Here is a 25,541-nt window from a genome sequence, read left to right on the forward strand (position 1 = left end):
TTGTCTCCAAACAATGCTCGGGACATTGGCCAGATGATGGCAGAGCAATTTGCAATGACGGTTGTCATTGCCAGCCAGGATATGGCATTTTGCTGCTACTGCGTGACCATATCCAACAATTCTGAGTCTTATAACTGCCATTCCTCCATGTAGGGGCAGGATTTGTCACTGCCTGAGGCCCGTAATGATGCGTCCGATCACGACCACACACAGTACAGCTTGTTTCAATGTTCGGCAGCAACATCAAATGAAATTCTCCTCAGATATTTTAATTTGATATGGCAGACAGGCCACTTTTCGAACCCATGGAAAGAGGCAGTTTTGACCTCTTCTCAAACCAGGTAAGGACCAAATGTCCCCGTAGCTACTGGAGTGTAGCCTTAAGGATACAGGGTACTTTTCTGGCTCAATATTATGTAAAAATCAATACCTATTTCTTTCAGGCACTGTTTATAATGTATAGGTTTTACACATTTTTTGTTGATATCAGGTAATGCAGCACACTTTGTAAACAAATTAGAAGCATTTTGAATATTTTTGAACCTGATTAAGGTTATTAAAAAAATTACAAAGAAATTGATGCAATTTCTTTTTACAGAGTGCTTTCTCAAATTGAGGTACCATTTAATCCAATGTTATACATTTGAAGGAGAACAAATTTTTACCAGATATGCATGACATGATGGCTGAGGTACTAGACCTATTGAATTCCACCCATTATATATATATATTACAAGGATAAAAAATACATCTTACATTTTAATTTTTATAAATTTTTTCCTAATAAAAATGTTCTTTTTTTCTATAATTCAGTTGATTCTGCGTTAAAGCTTAGGTCTACCATAAGTATAGACTGTTGCAAGTTACAGAAAAAATTAGAGCAATGCTTTATAAATTTTAGGAAATATTTGTATCTGAATTCTGAAAAATACAACTTGCGGGAAATTGCGAATAAAGATGTTAGTCCAATTAAACTGTGCCTCACAAGCGAACCTCCCCATCGCACCCCCCTCAGATTTAGTTGGCACAGTGGATAGGCCTTGAAAAACTGAACACACATCAATTGAGAAAACAGGAAGAAGTTGTGTGGAACTATGAAAAAATGAGCAAAATATTTAAACTGAGTAGTCCATGCGGAAGATAGACAACATCAAGGACAATGTGAGCTCAGGAGCGTCGTGGTCCCGTGGTTAGTGTGAGCAGCTGCGGAATGAGAGGTCCTTGGTTCAAGTTTCCCTCGAGCGAAAAGTTTAATTTTTTATTTTCAGTTTATGTGACAAACTGTTATGTTTTCATCAGTTTTTTTTGGGAGTGATTATCACATCCACAAGAAAACCTAAATCGGGCAAGGTAGAAGAATCTTTTTACCCATTTGCCAAGTGCACAAGTTAGGTGGGTCGACAACAAATTCCTGTCATGTGACGCACATGCCGTCACCAGTGTTGTTTAGAATATGTCAGACTTTTTTTCTGTGGAGGAATCTGTTGACCTATGACCTTGCGATCAAATGTTTTCTGTTCCCATTGGAGAGGCACGTCATTTCGTCTACTAATCGCACTGTTTTGCGGTGCGGTCACAAAACACAGACACTAAACTTATTACAGTGAACAGTGACGTCAATGAACGAATGGACAGATCATAACTTTGTGAAAATAAAGTAAGTAAATTTTTCACTCGAGGGAAGACTTGAACCGCGGACCTCTCGCTCCGTAGCTGCTCACGCTAACCAATGGACTACGGCACTACTGCACCTACCGTCTCCTTGATGTTGCCTATGTTGCATATGGACTACTCAGTTTGTATATTTTGCTTATTTTTTCATAGTTCCACACAACTTCTTCTTGTTTTCTCGATTGATCTTTGTTCAGTTTTACAAGGCCTATCCACTGTGCCAACTTATAACTAAATCTGAGGGCGGTGCGATGGGGAGGTTCCCTTGTCAGAACATTCCTGAAGCATAGTCTTCATCCTGCAGCATTTCATCATCTTCAAGCTTCCTCTTGGCATTCCTATTAGCACTTATTGCTTCTTTGGTAGCTAGAAGAGTGAATCTTTCAGCTTCATGCACCCATTGTCTGTCACATGCAGGCAATTGATCTTCCATATTAGAGCCACATTTTATGCCTAAATTTCTCAGGACTTCCAACCTTCCTATCACTCCATCATTTAAACATAGCACTGCATCTAGTACACCAACTTTTAATGTATTTAGACCTACAAAAACATTCTTGGGTAATCTTTCCCACATGCAATGGTTGAAACTTTCATTTGTGTTCTGAGTGACCCCATGATGACATTTACTAAGGAAAACAGGGTCATTCAGGTCTCTAAAAATTGATTTTATTTCATTCATAACAGGCTCTGGAAGAAAATGCTTATGATGGTATCCAGAACGAGATTTTCACTCTGCAGCGGAGTGTGCACTGATATGAAACTTCCTGGTAGATTAAAACTGTGTGCCCGACAGAGACTCGAACTCGGGACCTTTGCCTTTCGCAGGCAAGTGCTCTACCATCTGAGCTACCGAAGCACGACTCACGCCCGGTGCTCACAGCTTTACTTCTGCCAGTATCTCGTCTCCTACCTTGCATTTTATGATGGTATATTTGACCACCTTCTTTTGTGTTTTGGTAACCACACCATGAATCTGCTCCTTTAGGGCAAAATCCGTGAAGAGGGTGGTCATCTGTGGACAACTTAATGAAAGTAGGTGGTCCATACAGCTTTTCTCATTGCTGTAAAATTATTCAGAGGTGCAGTTCGTCTAATCGCCAGCCCATAATAACTGAGGACGTCTATTTCAGGACAGACAGAGATTTTCCATTAGATAGCAACTTTCCTTTCATTTCTCTTTGTAGCTTCCTCAATCTAGCACCCATCCTCTTTTGCACATGTCCACAACACTCCTGTTTGTCACCAAGGTATCACCATAAACATTGAACTCGTTAATTTTATTGAAAGCTTTAGAGACCCCATCGCCTAGGTACTTTGTATATCTAACGTTATAAATGGGCACTGACCTCTGAAATAGTTTTAGAGCTCCATCACACTCCATACCTGCACTATAACCATCATAATTCTTAGAACACTGATGTTCAATATGTCCTTCAGTGTTATCAAGGCAGGTGTGGCAGTACTTGCACTCAACATCAACTACTTTTCCATTCTCCAGAGAAGTAGCACTTAAAACACCATTCAAGGAACGATATCCTCAATGTTGCCATATTCCGTCAAGTGGAACAGCAATGTCCTTGGTTCCACTAATATTTACAGTTTCTTCTACTGCACATTTCATTGATGCTTTACACACAACCGTCAAGGCACCTAAAAGTATTTTTATGTACTTGCTGAACCTACTGGGAGGAGGAGGAAGGTCCATCAAGCCACAAAATGTTTGAGCAGCCTTTTTTTCTTTTCTTATTGCACACATTGCATACACTAACTTCAAATTCACATCATATGAATTATGCACACTGTTCGAAGTCATTTTTGAGGTAGATATGCAGGGTCTACACAGAACAACTAATTTTGACACTAAACCCTACCTGCTACTTCGTTGTTCAGTTATTTCCAGACAGCCTACACCATCACGTTGTTTACATTTCGCCACTTCCTTTATCAGAGAAGATAAGATACCCATATCAACAACAACAAATCCACTTTAAACAGCATCATTGTTAACACAAAAATTTGAATCAACAGGAGGCTTGCCATGTGGGAGTTTCTTCTCTGAAGGTCTGATACATAGGTCACTTTCAAAAGTGTTGCTTGCTTTGTTTGTGAACGGGTTACCACGGAATTTCCTTTTATTGAATTTCTTGATGCGTAGCTTAGTTTATATTTATTGCACACTAAAGGATATGTACTCCCACAAATATATGTAGCACTTGGGCAACAAACATTCAGTAACGCGTGAACAAACTGCTTCAGCGAAAAAAAGTAAATACTAGCAAAGATAATCATTTACAGACACTAGAAACCTGCACTGTTGCTGACACATTCAATGTATCATAAGCATAATCGCTGGAATCCGAAAGTTCACGGTTCTTTTTGAAATGATACTGGTTTCAGTAACAGAAATAAAGGGGGCTTGGCGGCATACACGACTGTAACTTTAAAATTTGGTATATATAGGTCATTTTTCATTTGAAACCTTATAATGTATATATTGTAATCAGGAAAAGACTATAGAATTTAATAGTCATAAATGGTGGAAAAATCTATTTTTTATTTATTTCTTATTTTATTTATTTATTTATTTATTTTTTTATTTTTTTATAAGTACCCTGTATCCTTAATGAAATGTGTAGGAAAGACCCTGGAACTAATGGTCAACAAACATCTGGTCTAGATGTTTAGAGACTGGGCAGCTCCGTAGTTGCTCTGTGTGGATTCAGGGGATTTAGACCTACTGTTGGCTACTTGAGGCCTGAGGTGTCTAATCAGCCAGCCTTCATATGTAAACATCACTGTCTTGGTATATTCTTTTGATATCAGTAAAGCATATGACACTGCTTGAAGTCAACAGTTTTCCAGGGCAGATCCACCAGTGGGGCTTTCCTACTACCTGCCCGTCTTCATAAGGTCTTTCCTATTTAAATGCTTGTTGTCGAATTGTTATGAGCAGGACAATGGTGTTCTCAGGGCAGTGTTTTAAGTGTTATCTTCTTTGTCATAGCCATAAACAGTATCATATATGTAGTAAGGAGTGCTGTACAATGCAGTTTTCTGTTCCTACTCCACTGCTGCAACAGTGATGATGTGTCAGTTGCAGTTTACAGTGCAGAGGTGAGAGGAGTGGGCTGTAAAGGTGGGTTATCAGCTTTCTGCTGGTGTGTGTGTGTGTGTGTGTGTGTGTGTGTGTGTGTGTGTGTGTATTCTTTCATTCATGTGTTGTTTCATTCGTTTTAATCATTGTCATCACATTTCTAATAGACCTGATTTGCAGAGGGACACCATTCTACATTTTAATCTCGGTGAGGTTTATAGACCTTATTTTATGAGTGTAATCTGTCATGGTTCCCATACCTGAATGCCAGGACCCAGAAGGCACTGCACAACCTAAAATGCTTTAGCCACAGGTCTTGGGGAGTGGACAGGGTGCATCTGGTCCAGTTTTATAGGAATTTCATGTGATGGCGGCTAGACTATGGGTGCACAGTGTGTGGGTCAACAGGCCTTCTTATCTGAAGATTATTGTCACGGTCTACTGTGGAGGGGATTAGGCTGGCCATGGGTGATTTCAGGACCAGTCCTATACCCAGTCTCTGTGTTGAGGCAGGGGAACCGCTACTCTCACCATCCGGCAGCTGCCGCTCCTGGTGGGTCAGGCATGTAAGTTCCTCGCTGTTCTGAATTCACTGCATACCATGCTGTTGCATTGGTCTTTCCTTGTCCATTGGTCTGTCATTTTCTCGAATCATCAGTGAGCAACAAGGCCACTTGGGGTCTGGTGCAATGGGTGCTGGATTCACCTGGTGTAGAGGATGTGCAACCCTAACTCCAGGGTTTTAACTGCCTGCCACTGTGGCTACTGCAGAGGTCCAGAGTAATTTTAGAGTGCAGTACAGGAGATGTTGCACTCCTGCATTTGTTGTTTTTAATACGTTATTTTATGACATTCTAGCTTATTACCTCACTACTCTGTAGCTGTACAGATGAGTATAAGCAGGGTGACTCCGTTGGTTACTCTGTTGTTGTCCCTGATCATGTCCTCAAGGTCTGACTGCCTCAAGACTTTACTATCTTTGAAACAGAATCATACACACTCTTGCTGGCCCTGGAGCAGACGAGATGTGTCTGTTTAGATTCCCTTAGTGCCCTTCACTCTCGATGACACTTGTACTCAGCAGATAAAGTAGTCCAGAATATTTGGGTCGCCCTCCTCCAGTTGCAAAGGCTGTGGAAGGAGGTGTCTTTCTGCTGGTTCCCAGGGCACAAAAGTATTGCAGGGAATGAAAGAGAGGATGTAACATCCAAGGAGGTATGTCATGATCCTCAGTTAGTTCACTGTGGCATCCCCATGCATGCTATCGCTTCCCTGTTGAGCTGCGGCAACTCATTTGCTGGCAGATTTGCCCTCTATTTTTGCTAACAACTAACCGAATGTGATAAGACTTTTAAAATTTTGTGAATTGTCTTATTTGTTTCCTAAAATTTTATGGCGACATTTTTAATGTGTTATTGGTGTAGTCGGCTCATCTGTGTTTTTGGTAAGTGATCAGCCAGCCACACATTCACGTGACTCTGTTTTAGTTTTCATCTCATATTCCTGAGTTTTACATAGCAGTTTTAGAACATGAGAACACTTCTAAAGCCATTTTCCATTGTGATGTGATTGTGCTGGTGATCATGGGTGAGATTGGGTGAAAGTGAATGCAGTTTTATCTCGGATTGGTTTTTATCTCTCTCCTCGCATCTCCTCCATTTTAACCACATTTAATTCTACTCATTTCATAAGGGCACTCAAAACCTCATTGTTGGATGCCCCTGACACACACACACACGTAATTATACACACACATGATCTCCATAGTTCCTGCTGTGTTCTGTGCCAGGACAGTGATCAGCAATAGCAGATTTTTTTCTGGCTGCTCCATCTGGTGTAATGTCTACATTCATCACATCTGTCTTTAACAGTGCAGTGTATCTGGCCTATGTAAGATTTTCCACACAGTTACAGAATTTTATGTATTTTTGATCTCTATAGACATAGGTCATTTGCAATAACAGTTTAGGGCGGAAGACACACTTTATTCAATGTTGTTTGAATAACATGTCAATCTTAAAGGATACACATTGTGAACATAGGGTAGAAAAAAAATGATCATGGAATACTCCATTTCTTCTGATTGCTCTTGAGGTTTAGTGCTTGCTAGTCAAAATGCATTGCAAATACCAGTTCTGGACAAACACAGAGCAGAGATGGATAAGCTCTTCTGATAAGCTCTTAGGATCTAAGATAACTCGAGCCCTATGTATTAGAGTATGTAATACACCACTGACTGATGACCTCAGCAGTTGAGTCGCATAGTGCTCAGAGCTCAATACACCACTGCATTGGGTGATGACAGCAAGTGCCTCGTAGATACAGGTCGGTCTGTGTATGTTTATGAAACACACTGTAACCCAAGCAGCCGTCATCTTTTCTAAGAACTTTGACATCCAGGATCAGGAGGCTTCCATTTTTCTCCACTTCCATGGTGGAGCAGTCGCTCAAGGGCGTAAAGATGTTCTAAAAATGGAAGTAGTGTTGCTGACCCATATGGCCGTACCACAAGGGTATTCTATACATACCTCCAAAAACCTTTAGGTTTCAGAACTGCCTAATGAAGTGCTTTATCCTTGAAGTCTTCAACAAAAAATTAGAGGGCAACCCATAGCAAGACTGCCAGTTTGCTCAAAATATTGGTCATTAAATGAAAAGTAAGTTGAGGGAAGCACTTCCTTGAAAAGATGTAACATGTCCTCTTACAGATTAACTGTGAGCAAAGGGGTCATATCCAAAATCTCTAATAAATTGCTTGGCATATACCACAGGTTCTTTAGTTGTCATATAAAATCCTTTGAATTCTGAATGCAATCTTCACATTTACATACCAAAGGGCTTGAAAGAGATGCCAGGCAATTTGTCAGGTAGTATGTTGAGCTCATATATTGCTCACTGTGGGGTAAAGTAGATCCCCTTCTTTGTATCATTGACAGGTCATAAAGCGTTGATGGAAGTGACATTTGTACTATTGATCTCCTTTTCATATGGTCAAGAAACTGGTTGATTTTCAGATGGTCAAGAAACTGGTTGATTCAGATATAGTAGGAATTAGTGAAGTGTGGTGGAAGGAAAAACATGGCTTCTGTTCAGGTGAATACAGGGTTACAAATACAAAATCAAGGAAGGGTAATGCAGAAGTAGGACTGAAGATGAATGGGAAAATAGTAATGTGTGTAAGCTATCAGTGAACACATCATAGCCAAGATAAACATGAAAGGAGACAGAACAAGAGGCTGTTGATAGTTTGAAATGGAGCATTAGGCAACGACCAGGTGAAGCGGGGGATTTTTTTTTTTTTTTTTTGGGGGGGGGGGGGGGGGGAGAGGCAGGAATCAAATAGAAAGATAAGTCCTAGCAGAAGTCCTTGGATAAAAACATACAGATATTGAATTTTATTGATGAAAGAAGCAAATATAAAAATTAATTGGAATACAGACTTCTGATAAATGATTGCCAGAAAAGTACAAAATGTCTAAGAAGCTGTGGCTGAAAGACAGATATAAGGCTCTAGAAGCCAGCTTGACTGGTGGAAAGATTCATGCTGCCTATAGGAAAATTAAAGAGACCTCTGGAGAAAAGGCATAGCTTATAGAAATGTAAGAGGTAGTAAATGAATATGAGATAGGAGATCTTCACTACAATAAAATTTGACAAGACACTGAAGGACCCAACTCGAAACAAGACCCCTGGAGTAGACAACAGTCCCACAGAAATGTTAAGATTCTTGGGAAATCCACTCATGACAAAACTGTTGCACCCAGTGTACAAGATATGAGACATGCGAAATAACCTCAGAATTAAAAAAGAATGTAATAATGCCATCCCAAATAAGGCAGGTTCTGACAGGTGTAAATATTACCAGACTGTCAGTTTAATAAGGCTTTTTTTCAAAATTCAGACCAAATTATTCGGAGAAAGTGCTAGAAGCTGAAATGGGGTCAGGAATGCCTAGTCTTATTGAGATAATTACAGGCCAAGATGATGGTGCAGGATGGTAGACAGGGCAGCAGGTATGATGAACCAGTGCCTCAGCTGTTGTGGAATCATATAGGCAGTGAAAATAACAATAAGATTTAACAGAATTAATATGATGATAGTAATCAGTGCCCAGTATGGCGTGTTGTCTCAGGGTGCTGGTGCTAGCTTATCTCAGCATGTGGCAGCAGAAGACATCCACTGGCATGGTGAATTAGGCACAACAGCCTTCTTTAATTCCTCTTCAAACTCCTCTTTTTGCCTCTGATCTGGAGTCCATCTATGGTGAAGGTCATACAATTTGAATATTATCACAATTTTCTCCTTATGTTGTGTTTTATCATTTCTCATTTGTTCTGGGGGGGGGGGGGGGGGGGTTACAGGGAGCAGTAGAGGATGAGCATGTTGGGCTAAACAGAGCCGAGTACAGATAAAATTCTGTAAACTAAGTTTTAAAGTCAAGTGACAATTCGGTAATGTGCGTATAGTGGAATCACATTAATACGTCCCTCATTACAGCATTTTGCTGCAAAGTACCTCCATTTTTGGAAGTCCCAGTCCCAATTGCATTAAATGCTTGTTAAAATGACTTGTTTGTACATTCTCCCTCCCCAAATGGCACTTTCAATTTTTGCGCTATCAGTACTATTTGGCTGCAATTTTTGCCATCAGGAGTTCTGGGAGTGGTGGGTGCTGGACATTTGCATCTCTGGGGTGTGGAAGAATGCAGGAAGACAGTGCTGTTCAGTGCTGGCAGCTTTATGCATTACTCAGATTGTCTGCTATGGTAGTTATGATGTGTGGAAGTAGTTAATATAGGTGGCAGTAGACTTCCACCAAGTATCGATCGGAGGGTGGAGCAAAGTTGTGGTGGCCAGACGATAAACTGAATGTTTATTGGTGTATAGCTCAGTCATTGGTGTTCTTTGTTCGTGCTTAGTGTTTGACTGACTCTCAGTCCGTGATTGTTTTGTGTTCAATGGTTTACATGTCATGAACAAAAATGCAGTGAGACAGTTAACAAAAGAAAAGTGAAACATTATTCAGGAAGTGGGCAAAAATTGACACGTGAAGCGTGTTGATATTGCTTTTAAACTGAACATTCTTCCATCAACAATAAATGCAATAGTGGTGATCTGAGAAGTAATTGAAGCAGCACATTTGGAAGGAGGATTGTGTGACCGTCAGTTTCTAGAAGTGGGGAAAACTGCTGTTGAAGTGGATAGAACAACATTGTGCTTAGAATACTTAAAGTAATGCTACTGTGGTTTGTGCTAAAGTGGTATATTTGGCACAAAATATGGGACTCCACAAATTTCAAAGCATCCAGTAGTTGGATTGAAAGTTTCAAGAATCAACATAATGTATAAATGTCTTCAAAATTAGACTGGAAGTTTAAACATTGAGACTGATGGAGAGTATTTTTCCATGACTGAAAAGTCATAGGAAGGTACAGCACCAGTGATGTTTTTAATGCAGAGGAAAAGGGCTTTTTCTTTCACCTTGGACCTGACATAACTTCAGAGGAGTGAAAAGCCACAGTGGAAGATTTAATAAAGAGAAGCTATCTGTCTTATTATGTTGCTGTGAAACAATGAAAGTGAAACAGAATGGTTTGTTCCACTAATAATTGGAAAGGTAAAAAGTTCACAATGCTTTAAAAAGTTGCATATATTTTCATGTAAATATACATCATATGTGAAATTATGGGTAACATCAACTTTTTTCTAACAGTTCTTGTGTTTCTGGGATACAAGGTTGGTGTTACAAAAACCATCCTGTTCATTGACCAATGAGCAGTGCATCCCCAAGATATATCATATGTACCTAATATAAGTGTAGTGTTTCTTCCTCCCAACTGCACAAACCACCTTCAGACCTTTGACCAGTGTATTACAAAACACATGAGGCTGGCCTGTCATAATACTACAATGAAAAAGGTAAAAATCTTGGATGGTATGCATTTTGTAAAACGTGTCTGGGATTCAGTGCAAGAAAACAGTCAAAAACTACTTCAAGAATGCTAAAGTGCGCGTCATTTATGTTGGCGGCCGAGTTTAGGTTCGTTCTGCGCATCTGACGTCAAAAAATACAGTCAGCCAATGAACAGAGAACGACGTTGCCAGATCTCGACTGCAGAGCAGAGCACGGACGAGTGTCTTCAGTTTTAGAAACGTTCAGTCGTAAATAAAGTAATAGAACAAAAGCAATGTCTTGATAGCAGACTTTGTTTTATAGAAAGTTTGGAAAAACCATGCTTTATACCAATTGCTTCATATTCTATTAATTAATTAAACCAAACAAGCAATAAGACTCCTAATTCAGGCGATAGCAAGGAAAGGTGTTTGTATCAATTTCACGAACCGCTTTTTCGCAATAAAGATCAGCGGTAATTGTTTATTTCCTATTGTACTTCGACGATGTGCGAGTAATTCATAGGCATACCAACAGTGTTTGTCAGAATTTTGCGTGAGATATTAGAGTCCTTCTGGAAGTACATTGCAGGACGAGCTGCGCTAGCATAATGGTTAAGGCGTTGGGTTAGTAAGCGAAAGGTAAAGAGTTCAAACCTTGAGCGATGCTAAATATTTTCTTCATTTAAAAATAATATCGAAGTGTCTTGCTTGACGAATTTTATTCGTTTGAATGCAATTTTTTGAAATTTCTAGTGCTTTGTCTCTTCATTAACCCTTTCGCTGCTGCAGTCACGTGCTCCCCGCATTCCGCTCTGTGCGCGATTTTGTCATCACTGCACTGCCCGCCTGTGCAGACACATGGTGTTCCCACTACTTTGACACACTTATCATTCGATTTCACAAAAACTATTTGGCCCAAAAATTAGATTTTTACACATATTCTTGACTGATACGTTCCCCCCATAAATGACTTAATTTTGTTTCGATGTTTAACCCCGTTATTGTGCAGCATTAAATGTAGTAAACCATTGCACGAAATTTTGAAGAGTTTCAGAGGTAAAAGTCCATGGCGTATACTTTCCGTATGGTCGATTTTAGTTGCCACAATGTTGAGAATGAAATGTGGACAAGGTACTTAAATTTCATATAAAATTTACTGTATAACAATATCTCATTTAATTTACGTACCACATAGGTGTCTTATGTAATATTGAGATATATTCAGTCTTTCGCGACTGTAATAAAAGTTTTATTTACACCGGGCGCGTTTGGCTTTATTTTAAAGCATGCCAATCAATGAAAGGTATGGTACATACACAATGGTACTCATGTTCTCTTTCTTGTTTTTGTTCCACAGTCGCAGTTTTACCAATGATATTGAAATATATTCCTCTTCTGCAACTGTAATAAGCGACTTATTTAGACCAGACACGTTTCTCTCTTTTGAAGCATCTTCAGTAGACAGTATTTTGTCTCCATTGCCAAGTCACCTTTAGTAGTTTTGTGCTGCGGTAACGCAATATTCAACATTTGTGTTGGCTGTTCAGTGTTTTAGCAAATAAATGCTGTTTGTGTGTGCCACACACAAAAATTACATTTGACATAGCTCTGAGCACTTCACTGATAGACGGTATATTCAAGTCCTAATGTTTTTGTATGTCCACAGTTTTGTTTAATGTATTTGGTCTACTTCCTATTGATTGATTGAAGTGCTTTAAAATAAAGCCAAACGAGCCTGGTGTAAATAAAACTTTTGCTACAGTCGCAAAAGACGGAATATTTCTCAATATTACATACGACACCGCTGTGGTACTTAAATCAAATGAGATATTGTTATACAGTAAATTTTATATGAAATTTAGGTATCTTGTCCACATTTCATTTTCAACATGGCAACTAAAATCGACCATACGGAAAGTATACTCTATGCACTTTTACCTCTGCAAACTCTTCAAAATTTCGTGCAATGGTTTACTACATTTAATGCTGCATAATAACTGCGTTGAACATCGAAACAAAATTAAGTCATTTATGGGGGGAAGGTACCAGTCAAGAAGATGTGTAAAAATCAAATTTTTGGGCCAAATAGTTTTTGTGGAATCGAATGATAAATGTGTCAAAGCAGTGGGAACACCATGTGTCTGCACAGGTGGGCAGTGCAGTGACAAAATCGCGCACAGCGCGGAATGCGGGGAGCACGTCTCTGTAGCAGCGAAAGGGTTAATGCGGCCATGGTGGCTTTACTTCATAAACTGTGCGCTCCCCCCTAAACGTAAGCTTGCGAACTATATGCTATACTATGGTGCTGCTTCTCTTGGCGCATGCAACTGGCAACACAGCAATCTCCCGTGTCTGGGCGGGCATGCGCGAGCCGCCAAGATAAAAGAATTCAACTATAGCTTTCATCAGATACTTGCAGAAGATATCACACCAAAAAACAAAGGAATTTCAGCTGAACAGTAGCAGTATATAATGGGCAAGAAGAAAAATAATAGCTACCTTACCTTTTATGCATATGTTGAAAGTGGCACATGTGTTGAGCTCAGTCAGTCTGTGACAACTGATGAAGTCTTGTTATAATAAATGAGAGAAACATGAAGAAATTGAAAACGAGGATGAACCATAACCTTTGCCAGTTCGTACAATATCAAAAGCTTTTGAAGCAATGGACACAGTTGAGCGATGTGTGTTGAGTTTTTAAGTAGAACATATTAAATGAGATAGACAATATTGTACTAAAATTAGGACAGAATAAAGTGTCAGCTGTTGCTATGTTCTTCAAACCTGTATTAAGACAGAACTATGTAGTGTATTGTACTACATTGTGGTATAGTTTGGCTAAGATGTACAATACACCAATAGTTTGTTAAAATGACAACCCCTGTTCTATTACCATTTGTGATTCACTAATGGAGTGACAAAAAAAGAATGACATTAATTTGTGTTGAGAAATGTTACTGAAATTGCAGTTTTAGTGTATTATTATTTTTCCTACATCATGGGCCAGATTTCTATTTTGGACACTAGAGGCTACACTCTGACATCATGTGATTTTTGTGCCAGTGACAGAAGTGCACACATCCAACACATTGGATTTAGCCAATGTCACCACATTTAACACATTTTTGCTACTTGTATATTAACACATAATTTTGAGAATTGCTGGGTGGATGTTCTGAACGTGTTCCCAAAAAGGCTCATCTTGAACTATAATTCATTGAGATAGCATGGCATGAAGTATGACATTTAGAGAGCACAAGTTCCCCAAATAGGGTACCATTAATTCTACATTTTCACTAATGAAAAAACTCAAATCGATACCACTAAGTATTCTCTGGTAGTTCATTTTTCTTATTATGTCGTTTGAATGCCGTGGTCCCTTCAAAAATGTGATAATGAGATTTCACTCTTACTTAGATACAGTCAGAAAGGGGGGGAGGGAGGTTTCAAAGTGCAAGTAGGCTTTAATACTTATGCTCTGAGGGTTCTGTACAAACTTAATTATTTGTGTAGATAGTTGATATATAGGTTTTGATGAGTGAATTTGCGAATATCAAAATATCTACATCTACATCCATATCTTGAAAGTCACTATTCCCTACATGGCGAAGGGTACCACATACTACAAGTAATGTCCTTTCTTGTTCCAGTTGCAAATAGAGAGAGGGAAAAACGACTGTCTAAAACACTTTGTATGTGCCCTAAATTCTCGCATCTTATCTTTTGTGGGCCTTACGCAAAGTGTACATTATCAGCAGTAGAATCGCTCTGCAGTTCGCCTCTAATGCTGGTTTATCTAAATTTCCTCAATAGTGTGTCATATTGTGAAAAGTGTGTCGTCTTCCCGCCAGGCATTCATAATTGAGTTCATGAAGAAACTCCATAATATCTGCATTCTGATCAAACCTGCCAGTAACAACCAATCAGCAAAGTGTTGAACTGTGCCCATGTCTTCCTTTAATCTGACATGGTGGGGATCCCAAACACTCGAGCAATACTCAAGAATGGGTCACACTAGCATTATACATGCTGTCACCTTTACAAATGAGCCACATTTTTCCAGAGTTCTTCCAAGAAAACCAAGTCGAGCATTTGTCCAATGTACTACCAATCTGACATGTTCATTCCATTTCATATTGCTTTGCAGAGTTACACCAAGATATTGAATTGATGGGGCTCTGTCAAGCAGCAACTTACTAGTGCTGTATTCGAACACTACAGGATTGTTTCTCCTACTCATCTGCATTAACTTACATCTTTCTACATTTAGGACAAGCTGGAATTATATCACACCAACTAGAAATTGTGGCTATGTAATCTTGTTTACTCCTACAACCACTGAACGACACCTTCCCATACACCATAGCATCACCAGCAAACAGCTGTTAAGTGCTGCTCAACCCATCTGTCAATAATTTATGTGTACAGAGAATAAGAATGTTCCTATCACACTTCCCTTGGCACTCTTGATGGTACCCTTGTCTTTGAACACTTGCCATCGAGGACAACATAAATGGCTCAATCTTTACATCGCCAAAGGACCACAGGCCTTAGTATTTGACATCAGTTTCATCTTCATACTTCTACTTGTTTCTGAAAAGGTTCCATTTTTATTCATTGAGGTGTGTGAAAGTAGTACACTTTAGGATAGTACATGGTCCATATTATACGCGGAATTGTTTCAGAGATGTGAAAATTTTTTTTTCCTTAAAATTAACTCTTTTTATAGTTTAAGAGTAATTTTTAATCAATTGAACAAAGCAGTAGAATTTGTGTTCAGGCCTTTAATCATCATGAGCAGTTCTACATGCTTTGGCATGTTTTGTATAAGTCATGAGCATGAAGTTATGATACCTTCACCATGATGCCTGAATTTGGATAAATTGCATGATGAGTTGCTACTTTGTTGAAATGTTACTGTTCCTCAACTTTTGTTTGGCAATTGCCTATAGATTCTGCATAAGTTTCATGTGTGAGCTTTTTCCAATCCATGGAAAAGTTTTCTCATTGCTTACCTAAGTACTGAGTAACTAACTAATTCTATGCTAATAAGCCTGAAAACCATGGAGGCACAACCACTCCATACTTCTCTGGGGACTTCTTCAAGTCTTGACTGGTAGCTCTTCTGTTGTCTTTGGTCATCTGAATAAGTTTGCATTGATTTCATTTGCTCCTGCATCCACATTTCCCTTGTTGTACATCACTGAAGTTAAGACCTTGCTTTGCTGCCTGAAAAATGCTGTGTACAGTTTTTGAATACAGTAACAACTTTATTGTCACAACTTTTCTTCGCAAAGGGTCTCTTCTCTGATTCATTAAAAAACTGGCTAACAAGATAATGAAATAATGAAGAAATATAGATATGGTGATGCTGGTAGTGATTAGACAAAAGACACCAGTCAATCTGGAAGGAGAGCCTCAAGTGGGGGACACTAGAGTGCCAGCCCTGTAGCCCTGATCTCTAGCCATCTGAATATCACACATTTGGTCCCTTAAAAAAATGTGTTGAAGTGTCAACAGTTCCTCTCACATGAGGATACGCGGCAAGCGGTAACGAACTTCTTCATGCTTCAGGACATTGTGTTGGCAGTTTTGTGTGGTACAGCTAAAATACGAATATACACACATTTTATTATGAATTTAAGATAAAACACACACAGAGCATCTTCCAAACGAATTAAACTCTCCCTAAAATAGCAACAACCATGAAATCAGCACCACTAAAAAAACAATTATCTGCTTAAGCAGGGCTGCCAAGTGTTTACCCCCCTAGTGCTACCAATAATGAAGTTAAAGGTTACCACATACATTAAATTGAGTGAAGTTCCCAGTATCATGTGGGTCAATAATTCTAGAGTATGGAGAGCTAGAAAATATAAAATTTTTTGTTCTGAGTCTTGTAATTTTCACACTTCTATACAATACATTTTCTAAAGTCAAGCCATTAAATTATTCACTGTTGACCCACTTCGGAATTTCATTCTTCATGTTCAAAGAAGTGAACCTGGATATTGTAACTATAATGTAATTGGACAGATAAAAAATACTCACCAAGCAATGGGAGGAGCACACGCATATAAAAGTTATTAAAGTTTGCAAGTTTTTGGAGTCAGTGGTTCCTTCTTCTGGTAGAAGGGTTGAAGGGGAATGAAGAGGGGTGACGGAAAAGGGACTGGTGAGGTTTAGGAAAAGGGGTAGAGTCCAGAAGAATTTGCCCAGAACCTTGAGTCGGGGGAAAATTACTGGACGGGATGAGAAGGGAGGTCTGTCCTCCTCGTACCGTCTGGTAAGCCTCCTGTGGCCAAGGGTTCGGGGTGACTTTCCCAAACTCCACCTCTTTTCTTAAAACTGACCAGTTCTTTTCTGCTACCCACTCCCTTCCTCTTAAACCCTTCTGCTGGAAGGAGGAGTCACTGGTTCCATAAGCTTCCAAACTTTAATACTTTTTCCTGTCACCACATGGTGAGCAGATTTTTTTTTACCTATCCATTTACATTGTGTTTTCAGATATTGTAACTGATATACATCATAATAGCCTAGAAGATAATGAATTTTTGTTATATCTGTGTGTTTATTTGGCTGTACCATGTTATGCTTCCTTTAGCAAAGAATAACAGAGCAAAATTGATAATTTTGAACAGTGAATGTCATGAATAATGAAGCTTTGAACATTGTTTAGAGTAACTGACTTCTGTAGCAGATATCCCAGTTTGCATCAGTGACTTGTATTTCTTCTTATTTAGCTTTGTTAGTGTTTTTCTCCACTGCTGAACAGTGCCTCCATCCCCTCTTTGTCTTGTTATTCTTGTAAAATTACTGGTTCATTTACTGATAGTCTATTTACTTTTATCTATTTTTCTTCCATCAGTACATCTTAATTATTATTTTTACTCATTTACTTATCTATTTTCCTTATACACTATTTACATTTTCAAAGGGGAATGTACTGTTCCCGGGTAAGGCTAGCAGTACCATTTCTCTTTTAAGGCGCTAGATGCCTCTCTCTGGCTGTCTCCATTCCCTGCTACCCTCTCTCGACGTTATTTTATATTAATACTACCGCTTAGCGTCACCTTTTTGTCGCTAGATGGCTCGCGCTGGCTGCCTCCAGCTGTCGCATTGTTGTGTCACATACTGTCAACCAGATTTCATTCAGTTTTGCACCACAACATTTCATAAGGATTGGCAGTGAGAAATGTGTGTGCTTTCTCTTAGTGCCTGAGTATTAGTAGACCTGTTTTCCTTCATGCTGCCTTATAATAACATGGCATGGTCATGTGTTTTGATAAACCAAATTCTCTCTGTGATGATGTATTTTTAAATTAGAAACCTGTAATGGCGCTTTTTAAGTAAATTGAATCTAAACAAAATTGTAGTTAGTTGGTGGCGTATGAGGGTAACATTCTGTATCACATAACATTTATTTTTGTTATCGTAAGTGATTAGCGTGAACAACAGATGTGAAGAGAACATGAAAGAAACACCCCCTCCCCCCCCCCCCCCCCCCCAATGTGTGGTGGTGTTTTCTTCCAACAGGAAACATTTTGAGCAATGACGACAAAATATGAGAAATTTTGATAAGAGGTATACTTCATTTTGATATCTTTCTTCAGTTGAATACAGTTTTTGTCTACAAAAGCCCACTTAGTCATTTTGACTGAGTCATATGCTACCTAGGACAGACAAAATAAGATTAGAAAAGTAAAATTATGTGAGTCATATCGATGCTCATTTTTGAAAGAAAAAAAAAGAGCTTTGGGACCCCTTTAATTCTGACAGGAAATACTACGGAATACAATAACATAAAAATTGTGATCCAGCCTGAGAGTTTCGTAGAGTCCGTTCAAAAATTGTCTCTGAAATTGTTTTACATAGTCATTAATTCTGGAATGCTAGTTTCCTTGTCGATAGGGTCTAAGAATCTGTAGCTATGAAAATGTGTTTGAAGTTCCCCTAACATTGCTAAGCATGTAATTTTGAATTTCACCTGTTGCCAAACATTGTTGTCTTGTATTTCTTCATGGATGGTATTCCAAACCATTTTCAAACACACCACTTTTATTTAAATATGTTGGCCTGTCGACCAGTGTGTAAATTACAAATGATTTTTTACCTCACTTTCATTTACAGAAGATAGGGACATTTAGTTCGCTGTAGAAGTTTGCTAGTGGACCCAACTTCAAATTATATGCCTGTAACTGAAAAATTCCATTACTGGAACTCCTGTATTCGAGTGTCAGGCTAACTGTTTTACGCAAAGTGTTCTTTTTGAATAGACAGCTGTCACTGAAAGTGAAAAAATAAATAAATAAAAGTTCCCTTTGTTCATAAAATATATTGACCCTCGCTAACTACTGTACCACTGTGTGGATCTTGGGAGCACAAAACTGTTGCCTGAGCTTGTACCCTTGCAGTCTTTGATGTGGTGTTTGGATTACCTTTGTGGACAGACTTGGATCATTTTATCTTGCATGTATCGTGACAAAATTTATATTCTATGGTGTCAACCAAAAGAATGTTTATTGCAGTAAATGTAAAATATGATGAGCAAAATTGCACATTTGAATCAGTAGAAGCATCTGTTTATATAAGTAAGTAGGTGCTCAGTGAAAAATTGATTCTTATTCAGTTGTGTTTCTGAATTTTTGTTTCACTGTTGTTTGTTTGTTTCAGAGTATAGAATAAATGTATTGGCTCCAGTTCACACACTATAGGAAAGTTGAGAATTACAATGAGCATGTCTCATTAAATACCAACTAAATATAGCTATTTCTTTCAGGTCCTTTGCCAGGAACAGTTGCTGATTTTTGGCAGATGGTTGTGGAAGCTCAGAGCACTCTAATTGTGATGGTAACTCCAGTTGTGGAACGGGGTCGCATAAAGTGTCACAAATACTGGCCTGCCCTAACACAAACTTTGGAATTATCTCATCTACACATCACATGTACACGAGAGGAGACTGAACCTACAGGCAGCTTCATATTCAGAGAATTTCGACTCACCAATCTAGAGGTAAAGTAAATTTGTCCATTCACTTGTTAGCCAGTTGCTTCAGTGGCAGCACAATAGTAGGGTATCTTAAAGTGAAAGTGAGTGCATGTCAGATGCATTGAAACTTAAATTTGGTAGAAAAATTTTTCAGTCTGTGTTCATGAACAGAATTAAATGAGTTACCATGTTTGAGGAAGGCCAGAATAAAAATACTGTGGGATCATAAAGATCAATAGAAGGAATCTGTAAGGCAGAATCCTGCTTGATTTGTATGAATATTAAATAAAAGATGCAAAAGAATGGATAAGGAAAGGTGCTGCTGGCATAATTACTTCTGATTGTTAGTAGGGACAGTGTTTTGGGTGAAAGAGAATATTTCTTGCCAAGTGGAGAAATGCAAGCAAGCCAAGCACAGAAATTGCTTTTCAGACATTGCAGATGGACCTGTGCCAACAGACACCATAGTTTACTATGCTTGAAAAATAAATGAAAAAAAAATTATATAAAGCAGGGATATGGCTTCAGCATACGAAAAGTACCAAGCATGACCTATGCCTGAGATGACACACATCACCCACGTGAGCTTTTGATGAGGCAGGAACCACAAGACCTGCAGTAGAATGCCATTCTATTTAATTTCCTGTACTATCTTTGCCATAGTGATGAGAAATCTTACTTGGTGTTGAAATAGGAACAAACTTTTGTCAAGCTGCTTGAATGCAGAGAACGGAGCAACAAAGAGATGTGACATCGTGTCAACATTTGTGGGTTCACTGGTTGGTGAAAAGTGAATCTCATAATTGTAGATGCTGTGACATGATCTCGTTTTATTTACTATGTTGCAATAGACCCAAAATAGTTAAAGTGTGACTAGCGATCCATTTGAAGGTGTGGCTGGAATTTTGCACAATAATTTATTTTCTTGGTGGAGGACAGAAGTTCTGTGGTATAGGCTAGTTGTCAGTGGGGGCTAAAAATATATACTTGATACATGAAGGAATAGGCCGAGTTGCTTAAGATATATTGCAACAATCCATGGGTGCTAATAATATTGAATACTAATTGTTAGAAATGGTAAGGCTGAAGGGTGTGTTGATCATTTCCAACACTGTGAGCCTTTATCAAGAGGTATTTGTAAGTATGCATTGGTTAGATCGGTCTTGAAGAGCTTTCACCTACAGGCTCGTGTTGATAGTTGCTTCGAAGTCACCAGGGGGAGAGGGGTAGTTTGTTTGGGTTTCTCGATGATAACCAACAGTGTGCCGCCTTTCTTGGCGTGCTTGGTTTGATAACATATTCTTGTCAGGCTGGTCTAGCTCAGATTTCATACTTCCAAAAAGTTGGAGCAGACTATACAAGGAAAAGTTGTCAGGGTCTTAGATATTAAAGGAATCATTTAGAATTTTTCTCAACCCTGACCCAGTGGAAAAGAGGCCTTAAAATTGTGTGCAGAGGGTACTTGTAGGCTGAAAAGGGATTATTTGCCAAAAAAAAAAAAAAAACAAGTCATCTAAGCCAAAAACTCAGTTGTTGGCTATCGAGTAATGCTGCTGCTGTCTGTTCTGTCACGATGTGCAAAACAGTTCTGTTATGAAGGTAATACCTGAGCTAGCAGTGTGTAGATGCTACTGTGCTAAATTAGAGGAGGAATCTGTGAAAAGAACTGAACTCAGACGTTGCGAAACCTGTACTGTTGCTACATTTTTAGGGAGCTGTAAATGCTAACTTCTGGTCGTAATTAATTCAAATGCCTGTGCTATTGACATCTCTTACTCGAAAGTAGATTTGGCAGAAAAGAATGCTTTGTGGCAGGTTTCCTTGTCAGAGCAAATCAGGTAATCATTCCATGAATAAGGCACTCTGCATAGGATTGTTTACAGTGAAAACTACCCTCCTGGCCGAGGCTGCAAATGTCAGTTGCCCACATTAACCCTTTAACCTCTGGTGACTTTCCGTAGTTCTGGAGCAACAGAAAAAGATTTGACAGGAAAATTGTTGTCTAGGATGATCCAAAGCAAAAGAAAAGTATTCAACAGGAATACTTTGACTTCAGACATGAAAACAGGAGAAATTACATCCAATGCAAAAGTCATTGGGCTTGTGAACTTGTCCGAAAATAATAGTGCTGAATGCACACATCCACATTGCCTGCAGCTGGAGGGTTAAATAAGATTTCTTGGCTATTTTTTTTATGCTGGTGGTCTAACATGACATGGCACTTTCACTAAAAGTGTTTCTGGCTGGCTATGGATTCCATATATTGGAGTCTATCAATAAGGAAGTTTGTTCCTAAAGCAAACTGCAGTCTAAGCATGGTTAAAACACTATCTGAGGATTTGGGTTGTTAACCTTGAGTGCAGCAAAATGCTGGTGCTGCCAGTGAATCTTCTAGTTTAAAACATCCCATGTCTTGGGGAAGAGTGGGAATGCAGGCTGGGACATGCTGCTCCATGGCACCAGTTCCTGAGGAAGCTGTTGATGTAGTAATTCCATATAATGTCTAGGCAACTGCTCCTGTTGTGCCTAGATTTGATAAAGTTGTTCAGCCTGCTGTTCCAAGTACTTCAGCAAAGCAGAGTCCATATCAACTAATGTTGCAAATGCACAGAATTCCATAACCTATGGTTGCAACTTTACTGGCTCAGTTGCCAGTTATTGCAGAAATATGTTATACAAGAAGTGACAGTGCAACCAGTAACAAGCAGGTCATTACGAACAGCACAATTGTCACTCTCAAAAATTTAACGAGGGAAGTCATGGGGAATTACAATGTCATTATCAGGTTTAAGTGCTGATCCAAATAGCTGCCATTGGAGAATCCAAGTCAGCAGTACACTTGCAACAATAGTGTCAGGTTGAGATGTCAATGAGGAAGTGGCAGAGTTGGCTCTATTTTGCCTTGTGTACCGATCAGGTGAGAGGGCTTGTCTACTGGAGATAATGGTGGTGTTGCTGGTGTTAAGGAATTCCCCATTAACAGGGAGAGGTCCCTAGTGGCGTGATAGACTTTTTGAAATCGTCTTTACAGTTGCAAAGGTTAAGGACGCAAGGACTGCTCCCTGCAGCCATTCAACCTGGTGAGCCCTTGTTTATTAGTAATTAAAGGAGGAAAAAAAAATTGCAATTATGCTTGATGTTCTATAGCTGTGAAAAAGTAAATTTCAGCAGATCGGTTGCATAGCATAATGATTAAGGTGTCAGCCTCCCATGCGAAAGGTTGTCAGTTTGAAACCCGTTGGGTGCTGTCTAAATTTTGTATTTTTAAATCTTTAGATTTCATTTCTACCATTTTATTACCCTATATTTTTGACCATGTAATTGCACTCATTCTCTGCGTACATCACTCATTCTTTGTGTCACTAATTTTGTTTTATTTAAAATCATTTATTTTGTCTGAATCTTCATATGTATTTCTTTGTCCATAGTGCAATTCAAAAAATGTATATACTGTAAGGAAACATACATTTTCGACACCATTGCACAGTCAGTATGAATAATTATTTCATCTTTTGTTTTTTAATCGATACATCAGCAGTTTCAAACATTTAAATCAAGTTAATACCATGATGTGATAAAGGAATAGAAATCAAAAAATTACATCTAACCCAGTTAATTGAATAAAAATAATGAACTAAGTCATTTTGATAAGGATTTAAAAATAAAAACTGATAGCAGCCAATGCATTTTGTGCCGACCACCTTTTGCATAGGCGGCCAAACCTTAAACATTATGCTGTGAAACTGATGTAGTGCATACTTCATAATCACAGCCATAGAATATCGTGCAAAATTTCGAAATTTATGTCGTTGATTACTTGCAAACAAGGGCTCACCAGGGTGAATGGCTGCAGGGTGTGATAACCGAGACCTAAACCTACACCACCGCATAGAAGTAAAACACATTTGCACACACATGCACAATGTTTACTCAGTTGGAATTACTAGTTGTAATTTAAGAGTGCATAATTTATGTAATATTAATTTTTGCAATTAAGGGAGGTATGTATCCTTAGAAGGTTCTTTCCTGAAATCGTATTTAGATTACTTAAGAAACAAATTTAGAATGCTTATAAGTGTTTGATAAGGAACTGAACTAGACAAATATGAATTCCGTAATCTTTTTCATGGAATAAAGATGCTGATAATAATGATAGAGGAAAGATTTGGCAGTCATTTGGTGATGAGACAGGCACCCAGACATTGTATTTTTATATTTCGCATACAGTTTTCCACTACTGAATTCATTATGTTGAGTAATATAAAATGTTGTTCCTCACTAGCTTAGAATATAAATGATTTTGAAATAGATCATTGTGTACTGATACTACTTGGCAACAGACTGAAGAGGAGCGGCACATCAGCCACATGCAGTACTTGGCATGGCCAGACCATGGTGTTCCTGAGGATCCCACTCAGTTCCTGGAGTTCACAATGCGTGTGCGCAAAGCTCGGACTGGAATGGTTGAGCCCACCATTGTCCATTGTTCTGCTGGGATAGGTCGTACTGGAGTTCTTATTCTCATGGAAACTGCAATGTGCCTCATTGAAGCTAATGAACCAGTTTACCCTCTTGATATTGTACGAGCTATGAGAGATCAACGTGGGATGATGATACAAACAGCGGTAAGAAACTAAAAATATCAGTTTCTGTTAAGTTAATAGATTGCGTAACTGTGTAGAACTTCTGTTGCTGAGATTAACAATTTTTTGTTTTCATTATAGCTTTTCTTTAGAAAGTAATAATTTACTTCACATTCAGATATCTCCTATTGTATTTGGTACTGTGGTATGCAAGACACTTATTAACACCAGAGAATTAAGAGTTACTTGATCTTGCCAATTTAGTGCCTTCCTGCACCTCTAAAGTGTTTACAATGAAAATAAAAGTAATACCACAGTTTAAGATATATTGTCTCATGCTCATTTTAGTTCTTCACTGAGGTGGCAGTGCACCAAGCAGCCAGAAATCCAGATTGTTGTCTAGGGCATGGTGTTTTACAAATTGTAGTGTCGAAATTTTTTTCTCCACCTCCTAATGGAATGGATGTGCCGCTGTTAGGTATCAACACCTATTTCTCGAGAAACCTCATGTGAAGAGTCCTGGATTTATTCAGGGTATTTTCGTCTTTAGTGTAGTGACCTGCGGTCAGCAGGAAAAAACTAACAATCTAGTTTGAACACACTTTATTATAATAAAAAAAAGCCTTCATGGCATGCTCTAAATCCCAAATTCAATAACAATAAGAAACTCCTCAATTCTTGTGGTTACAAAACAAGATAAGAGTACAAAACAATGAAAAGAAAATAATGACCAAAATACTACTCTAGCAATTACAAAGGTATAACATTCTACTGAATGCTACAGCGAATGTATACCATGCTAGAGCTGGTGTAAGTATTGGCTGGAGCTGTCCTAGCTGTAGGTACACACTGCCGGTCTGAATCTCCTGGCATGCTTATAATGCTGATTCGGCGGAGTCCCACATGCAGTCACTTGAGTTCCAATTGATGGATCACTGCCACATGGCTTTTCGCGAAGTAGTTCCATGTTTATGCGGAAAGCCTGTTATTGTTTACATCCACTGGCGATGTTTCAATCTGAGCTCTTGAAAGGAGGTCAGCAGCCCACCTTGCTTTTCTGTTGTGCAGGCCCTCTAACTGATAAAGGGCCAGCAACTTGCTTGTCTGTTGTGTGGGCCCACTAACTGATAAGGGGTCACTACGACATTCAGTAACAGAATGCATGCTGCAGATCAGAATGTATTTTTAATAGTTAAACAAAGGGATGGAAGCTTTGAGAAAGTTCCCCCTTTTTTTTTACATTCCAGATAGCGTAGAGGACGTAGAAGATATATTGAAGTCTGTCAGCTGGTTGCACAATAAGACATT

At 38.8% G+C, this 25,541-nt stretch overlaps 1 protein-coding gene across 3 annotated transcripts in view; it reads left to right on the forward strand.

Moving 5' to 3' along the window:
* The window catches only part of LOC124789698 (tyrosine-protein phosphatase non-receptor type 4), a 185,574-nt gene that overhangs the window by 134,090 nt on the left and 25,943 nt on the right, over positions 1-25,541 (forward strand). For all 3 annotated transcript variants that reach the window (XM_047257145.1, XM_047257144.1, XM_047257146.1), the window contains 2 exons: positions 19,442-19,674; positions 23,991-24,275. In XM_047257145.1, coding sequence (XP_047113101.1) covers positions 19,442-19,674; positions 23,991-24,275 — 518 coding nt within the window. The remainder of the gene's footprint in view (positions 1-19,441; positions 19,675-23,990; positions 24,276-25,541) is intronic.

Source organism: Schistocerca piceifrons, chromosome 3, assembly GCF_021461385.2.
Source record: "Schistocerca piceifrons isolate TAMUIC-IGC-003096 chromosome 3, iqSchPice1.1, whole genome shotgun sequence".
NCBI classification, from domain to species: domain Eukaryota; kingdom Metazoa; phylum Arthropoda; class Insecta; order Orthoptera; family Acrididae; genus Schistocerca; species Schistocerca piceifrons.